This window comes from Eutrigla gurnardus (assembly GCF_963514095.1).
Source record: "Eutrigla gurnardus genome assembly, chromosome: 9".
Classification (NCBI taxonomy): domain Eukaryota; kingdom Metazoa; phylum Chordata; class Actinopteri; order Perciformes; family Triglidae; genus Eutrigla; species Eutrigla gurnardus.
The window spans coordinates 29,381,379-29,389,289 of record NC_139923.1 but is presented as its reverse complement, the minus strand read 5'-3'; the positions used below and the strand labels follow the sequence as shown (position 1 = coordinate 29,389,289).

At 45.8% G+C, this 7,911-nt stretch overlaps 1 protein-coding gene across 3 annotated transcripts; it reads right to left on the bottom strand.

The window, feature by feature from the left end:
* Positions 1–328: 328 nt before the first annotated feature.
* On the bottom strand, positions 329–7,531 carry meak7 (MTOR associated protein, eak-7 homolog). 3 transcript variants are annotated; one of them, XM_084017096.1, is made up of 9 exons: positions 7,397–7,531; positions 6,554–6,724; positions 6,199–6,471; positions 3,420–3,564; positions 3,141–3,355; positions 2,760–2,946; positions 2,023–2,141; positions 1,549–1,728; positions 329–1,468 (listed from the first exon to the last, which is right to left on the bottom strand). In XM_084017096.1, the coding sequence occupies exons 2-9, from the start codon at positions 6,713–6,715 to the stop codon at positions 1,340–1,342; spliced, it is 1,410 nt and encodes a 469-aa protein (XP_083873222.1). In that variant the 5' UTR covers positions 6,716–6,724; positions 7,397–7,531; the 3' UTR covers positions 329–1,339. The 3 variants fall into 3 exon arrangements, with proteins under 3 accessions (XP_083873222.1, XP_083873223.1, XP_083873221.1); XM_084017097.1 differs by having other exon boundaries at positions 2,019–2,141; positions 6,554–6,721; positions 7,397–7,505; XM_084017095.1 differs by having other exon boundaries at positions 6,554–6,721; positions 7,397–7,504.
* Positions 7,532–7,911: the final 380 nt, after the last annotated feature.

Below are 7,911 nucleotides of genomic sequence, written 5' to 3'. Positions count from 1 at the left end.
CATAGACTTCTATACAACCAGAGAGGAGTCGCCCCCTGGTGGCCAGCAGAGAGAAGTAGGACCATTTTCTCATAGACTTCTATACAACCAGAGAGGAGTCGCCCCCTGGTGGCCAGCAGAGAGAAGTAGGACCATTTTCTCATAGACTTCTATACAACCAGAGAGGAGTCGCCCCCTGGTGGCCAGCAGAGAGAAGTAGGACCATTTTCTCATAGACTTCTATACAACCAGAGAGGAGTCGCCCCCTGGTGGCCAGCAGAGAGAAGTAGGACCATTTTCTCATAAATCGTTTTCTCTGCTGTGTTTTTGACTGAGAATAAAACAAATATTTCCTTTAAGTTCCATCAAAACTTTAATCTGTGAAACATTTGGGGAAAAAAAGAAGTTTTGTCAGGATAACTTTCCTAAAAAGTGTTTTTTTCCATCAGGATTTAAGTTTGTTGTTTTTGCTCATTTTGACCACAAGAGGCTGAAGTGAACCACTACCTTGTGTTCTCAATAAGGAGTAAAACCTTCATGTTTTCTTCCAGGTGAGTTGTAATTCCTCCACTCTAAAGGTACATGCATGGCTGCCATCTGAAACATGGAGCAGGGGTGCACTTCAGCCTCTTGTGGCCAAAATTATTATTACAACAACAAAAGAAATCACTGGCACAAACTTGTTTGTCCACCTGTTTCACATAAAGAAGCTTAGAAAGATTATCCTTGTAAAATCAGTCTTTGCTGCTCTTAAGTAGGCATCGGATGATCATTAGAATAATCATAATTATTATGATTATTCTGGCCAATATAACTGGATTCACAATATCATGAAAATACATTTAAAACTCTTAAAATGGGACTAAAACATCCTGGAATCAATTTAAATAACATACAAACACATTTATTATTATGTCACACATATTGTGTTAATGAAAAACAATCAAATAATCTTAAGTAATCTTAAATAATCATAAAGCATAAGGTCTCTTTCCGAAAATACATTGTAAAAAGTATTTTTTGTATCCTGTATTTTTTAAATCAGGCTCTATTTTTAACTTCTCTACCATGAAGGTGATCTAAACAGCTTTTTCAGTCACTGCTGACGATATTCAATAATGAATGTGTGTTTTTATCTCGATCAACCATAAATTCCTCCATCGTCGCTGTTCTTTAGTCATGAGGTCAGAGAGAAAACCATTAAGACCAGTTTCCCCCGTAAGTAGAAGGAAGCTGATGTTTGTGCATTAAGTGTCCGAGCAGAAGGAAAGGCAGGAAAGAGGAACCTGAAGTCACGTTGTTGGACCGGACGCCGGCGTGAATGTGAGCCAGCTGTCCAGGTGATGAAATCCCAACCTCCTCACTGCTCCTGGTCCTCCTCCGGCTCCCTGAGACCCTGACTGTGCAGAGTCTTGCCTACTATCTCCATCATGGCCTGGACCTCTGGATCGGCATCCAGGATGCTCTTCTTGCCCCGGCCCTCCTCGCCCTGGAACCCCGAACACACAGAACCAGTTTAAAGGTGCAGACCAGTGATGCTGCTACCAGGTAAAGGAGGAAACCCAGTACCTCCTCCGGTTCAGGGGGTTTCCCGACCGCCCACACCTCCATGGAGTCAACGCTGAAGTCCTCGTCTCCAGACAGCTGAGGGCTGCCGTAGGTGGTGCACTTCGGCCGCGCACGGCTGTGACCGCGGCCGAAGTCGCCGTCCAGCCAGAGGCCGAAGTAGCCGTGCTGACCGCCCATCCCCTACCGACAGGAGTGTTACGTTCACGTTAAGTTAGGTTATGATGCGTTCATGTTCTGCTCAGTGAAAAGGAGAATCGGTGGGAGGGTGAACTGTACGTTATCACGATGGTTAAAAATGTTACTATACAACGTATGTAATAAAGAACTCATATCGGGGACGTGGAGGTCAGAGGACCGGCTGAACCTCAGATTTTAAATCAGGCAAATCTCTGAACAACAATATACACAGACCCGAACAAGACAGCGACATTTGAAGCTCCGTGTGACGATGAAGGCAACAGAAGTGAGACTCACCAGACCGTTGGGCATGGTCTGCTGGTTCTGGTTCAGGTACATGAAGTGCTGGTTGTATCCTGTTGCTGTATAAACTCTCAGCCGGGGGAACACAGTGAACAGGAAACATCTGGAGTCACCTACACACACACACACACACACAGATATACACACACACACACACACACACACACACAGATATACACACACAGAGACACACGCACACACACACACACACACCCACACACCCACACACACACCCCCCCCCCCCACACACACACACACACACACACACACACACACAACCACACACCCACACACCCACACACACACACACACACACAGATATACACACACACACACACACACACACACACAGATATACACACACAGAGACACACGCACACACTCCAAATAAGGTCATCTAGACATAAATACAGCAGAGACCTTGTTGTTTGGACCACAGACAGTCTCTGGTTCCTCCACATAGTCTGGTCTGGTCTCTGGACTAATGTGAGCTACTATCTAGACCTCTGGGGGACCACAGACAGTCTCTGGTTCCTCCACATAGTCTGGTCTGGTCTCTGGACTAATGTGAGTTACTATCTAGACCTCTGGGGGACCACAGACAGTCTCTGGTTCCTCCACATAGTCTGGTCTGGTCTCTGGACTAATGTGAGCTACTATCTAGACCTCCCAGGGGACCACAGGCGGTCTCTGGTGGTCTGGGATTAGACGGAGCTGGTCTCTTCTCTCACCCTGGTACTGAGGTTTGAGCTCCCAGCCGTGGGAGGCGAGGCCCCCAAACACGTGGCCCTTCGTGTCTTTGACGAGCAGCAGCGTGGCCCCACACTTGGTCAGGCCGGCCACCATCCTGGTGAAGCTCTCGCCGTGCAGCCGCGTGGAAAACACAAGCCTCCAGGGGGCGCTGTAGCCATCTGGCAACTGGAGACATTAACATAAAAATGCTTTCATGTGATCATTTACATGACTGGTCACCATTTAAAGCTTTAACTGGTTCGGTGAAGTGAAGCCGATGCTTAAGTGCCTTAAAGCTGCATTCTCTCTGCTGGCCACCAGGGGGCGAGCCAAGCTGTTGCACTTGTCAGAATCTACTATGAGTGGGTTCGTTTTCTTACCTGTGGAGCCAGGAACATGAGGGTGGGGAGGTCCAGCAGCAGACCCTGCAGGTCTTTCCAGGGGGTCTCCCTGCAGGGGGGCAGCAGGGTCGGGGCCGGCCGGCCGCTCAGCGACACGTTCAGGCCCTCGCCCACCAGCATCTCCAGGTAGGACGACACCTGGGAGGTCCTGAAGATCCAGTCCTCCAGACAGGAGACATCACAGCCTCCCTGCTCTGAGGGAGAGGACCGCGTCACATTCCCTCCACGAGTCCACAAACCTTCACACTTCCTGTTTACCTGAAGGTCTGAGCTCAGAACACATCTGCTCTGCCAGGAGTCTGACACCCACAGAGCTGTCGCCCATTCTCTCGGGCTTCCAGGCCTGCAGGCGCCCCTTTTGGACCAGAATCTGGACTACAGCAGAAATCAGGTCCTGGAGGAACTACAGGAAAATGGCAGGGTGAGGAGGGAAGGACGGAGCACACTTAAAATATGTGTTTATGGAGTGTAGAGCAGCCGCCTCTACATAGTCCTCTATACAGTCCTCTTCGTAGTCCTCTACATAGTCCTCTATATAGTCCTCTACATGGTCCTCTATATAGTCCTCTACATGGTCCTCTATATAGTCCTCTACATAGTCCTCTACATAGTCCTCTATATAGTCCTCTACATGGTCCTCTATATAGTCCTCTACATGGTCCTCTATATAGTCCTCTACATGGTCCTCTATATAGTCCTCTACATAGTCCTCTATATAGTCCTCTACATGGTCCTCTATATAGTCCTCTACATAGTCCTCTATATAGTCCTCTACATGGTCCTCTATATAGTCCTCTACATGGTCCTCTATATAGTCCTCTACATGGTCCTCTATATAGTCCTCTACATAGTCCTCTACATAGTCCTCTATATTGTCCTCTATACAGTCCTCTTCGTAGTCCTCTACATAGTCCTCTATATTGTCCTCTATACAGTCCTCTTCGTAGTCCTCTACATAGTCCTCTATATTGTCCTCTATACAGTCCTCTTCGTAGTCCTCTACATAGTCCTCTATATTGTCCTCTATACAGTCCTCTTCGTAGTCCTCTACATAGTCCTCTACATAGTCCTCTACATGGTCCTCTATATAGTCCTCTACATAGTCCTCTACATGGTCCTCTATATAGTCCTCTACATAGTCCTCTATATTGTCCTCTATACAGTCCTCTTCGTAGTCCTCTACATAGTCCTCTATATAGTCCTCTACATGGTCCTCTATATAGTCCTCTACATAGTCCTCTATATTGTCCTCTATATAGTCCTCTTCGTAGTCCTCTACATAGTCCTCTACATAGTCCTCTATATAGTCCTCTACATAGTCCTCTACATGGTCCTCTATATGGTCCTCTATATAGTCCTCTACATAGTCCTCTACATAGTCCTCTACATGGTCCTCTATATAGTCCTCTACATAGTCCTCTACATAGTCCTCTATATAGTCCTCTACATAGTCCTCTACATGGTCCTCTATACAGTCCTCTACATAGTCCTCTACATGGTCCTCTATATAGTCCTCTACATAGTCCTCTACATGGTCCTCTATACAGTCCTCTACATAGTCCTCTACATGGTCCTCTATATAGTCCTCTACATAGTCCTCTACATAGTCCTCTACATGGTCCTCTACATGGTCCTCTATATAGTCCTCTACATAGTCCTCTATATAGTCCTCTACATAGTCCTCTACATGGTCCTCTACATGGTCCTCTATATAGTCCTCTATATAGTCCTCTACATAGTCCTCTACATGGTCCTCTACATAGTCCTCTACATGGTCCTCTACATAGTCCTCTACATAGTCCTCTACATAGTCCTCTACATGGTCCTCTATATAGTCCTCTACATAGTCCTCTACATAGTCCTCTATATAGTCCTCTACATAGTCCTCTACATGGTCCTCTATACAGTCCTCTACATGGTCCTCTATATAGTCCTCTACATAGTCCTCTACATAGTCCTCTACATGGTCCTCTATACAGTCCTCTACATAGTCCTCTACATGGTCCTCTATATAGTCCTCTACATAGTCCTCTACATAGTCCTCTACATGGTCCTCTATATAGTCCTCTACATAGTCCTCTATATAGTCCTCTACATAGTCCTCTACATGGTCCTCTACATGGTCCTCTATATAGTCCTCTATATAGTCCTCTACATAGTCCTCTACATAGTCCTCTACATAGTCCTCTACATGGTCCTCTACATAGTCCTCTACATGGTCCTCTATATAGTCCTCTACATAGTCCTCTATATAGTCCTCTACATGGTCCTCTACATGGTCCTCTATACAGTCCTCTACATAGTCCTCTACATGGTCCTCTATATAGTCCTCTACATAGTCCTCTACATGGTCCTCTATACAGTCCTCTACATAGTCCTCTACATGGTCCTCTATATAGTCCTCTACATAGTCCTCTACATAGTCCTCTACATGGTCCTCTACATGGTCCTCTATATAGTCCTCTACATAGTCCTCTATATAGTCCTCTACATAGTCCTCTACATGGTCCTCTACATGGTCCTCTATATAGTCCTCTATATAGTCCTCTACATAGTCCTCTACATAGTCCTCTACATGGTCCTCTATACAGTCCTCTACATAGTCCTCTACATCGTCCTCTATATAGTCCTCTACATAGTCCTCTACATAGTCCTCTATATTGTCCTCTATATAGTCCTCTTCGTAGTCCTCTACATAGTCCTCTACATGGTCCTCTATATAGTCCTCTACATAGTCCTCTACATAGTCCTCTACATGGTCCTCTACATGGTCCTCTACATGGTCCTCTATATAGTCCTCTACATAGTCCTCTACATGGTCCTCTATATAGTCCTCTACATAGTCCTCTACATGGTCCTCTATATAGTCCTCTACATGGTCCTCTATATAGTCCTCTACATAGTCCTCTACATGGTCCTCTATATAGTCCTCTACATAGTCCTCTACATGGTCCTCTATGTGGAGCTCCCTGGATGGTGAGTAGGGAGTCGTGAAGGAGTGATTTAGGACACAAACATCATTTCACCGTCTACTCACCTCTGCTACCTGCTCACATGTGACGGTGTCTGCGGGCCCTGGTCCTCGCTTGGACCTGGACTCGGACTCGGACTTGGACATGGACAGGATCAGAGGAGCCCGTTCCTCTGCGGTCCCTCGCAGCGTGTCTGCCAGGAAGATGACCAGCTGCTCTCGGCCGACTCCAGAGGCAGCAGAGGTTTTCCCAGAGGCCGGCGGTCCAGGTTCGATACTGCACATGCACCGGTAGACCCTCCTCACCAGGGCGTCCGGGGCCAGACCCCCCATCGAGGACTGGGACGGACAAAGGGGGGTGTCGGTTATACAGAAACCACCTTTTTCTCAGTGGAACAACAGAAATGAAGATCTGATTCACCTGCAGCATCTCCAGCGTTAAAGCGGCCCCTGCTGGCAGGGGTCCTGAAGGGGGTCCTGCAGGACCCAGGAGCCGGTCGAAGACCCCCTCCACCGCAGGCCTCTCCTCGGGGCGGAACCGGGCCAGCCGCTTCTGCACCACCACGCTCTCTGCATTACCCATGATGCTCTGCTTGATGTAAACAGAAACAGTAGTTTCACATCGAGTCACACATCGTATAATCAAACTATTTTAAACATCATCATAAATAAACGATAAACAATATAAACATGTTTTTAATACATGATACTATGTATTTTATTTTAAATAAGGCTGTCATTTCAACTTCTCTACCATGATTTTTTTTAAACATAATAATAAGTTAATTGTATTAACTATTTATGCAGGGAGACCTTATGGTTTATATTTAATAAATTGTTTGTTTTTCACAAAAAAAAGTTTTCTCTTAACTGAACGATCCCAGTATGTTTTTAGGATTTTAAGCATATTTATGAAACATATTATTAATATTCATCTTGTCCCATGCCATGTTTTTTATGCTAATAAAATTTAAATTAAATCTTATATCGTCCAATCGAGACCCATAAACCAAAGTACTGCGTGACTAATATTAAATTAAAGGAATAAACGTTTCTATTAAAAGCAGCAGGCTGTTAATAACACAGCTAGCTTAGCTTTAGCTAACGCTGGCTAGCAACGTAGAGCATTAGCGTTAACTTGTGTTTGCATCCACATACATTCTGAACACTTTACCGTATAAATGACGTCACAACGTACACCACGTACGTCATGTTCTAAATGTTCTAAACATGTTGTAAACGAAGCAACGGGAACGTCTCTAACCTTTGAAGGAACGGCGGCTCAGCTCTCCATCATCAACATGTAAACATCCGGGTAACCAGCCACGCTACTGGATGACGGTGGCGGCGCATGCGCTGTGCACAACTGGCTGCTGCGATGACGGATGACGACAGCAGAGGGCGCTAGACAGACAGACATAGATAGATAGATAGATAGATAGATAGATAGATAGATAGATAGATAGATAGATAGATAGATAGATAGATAGATAGATAGATAGATAGATATAAAAATAGTAAAATAATAATAAATAAATAATGAATATTATTATATAGGTTGAATATTAGTATATTTATTTGAGTGAGTTCAGTCCCGCATTTGGCCAGCAGAGGACGCACGCGAGCAGCCACAGAGACAGATGGGGGGGGGGGGCTCTGCAGAAACAACAGGCGAGTTGAAAAGCGCCTTTTAAGGACATGAGCTATGCCGCGCGAGCGCACCAGCGACTGGGTGTGTTGCATAGTAATGAGGTCTCGTGGGCCGCCGGACTCACCCAC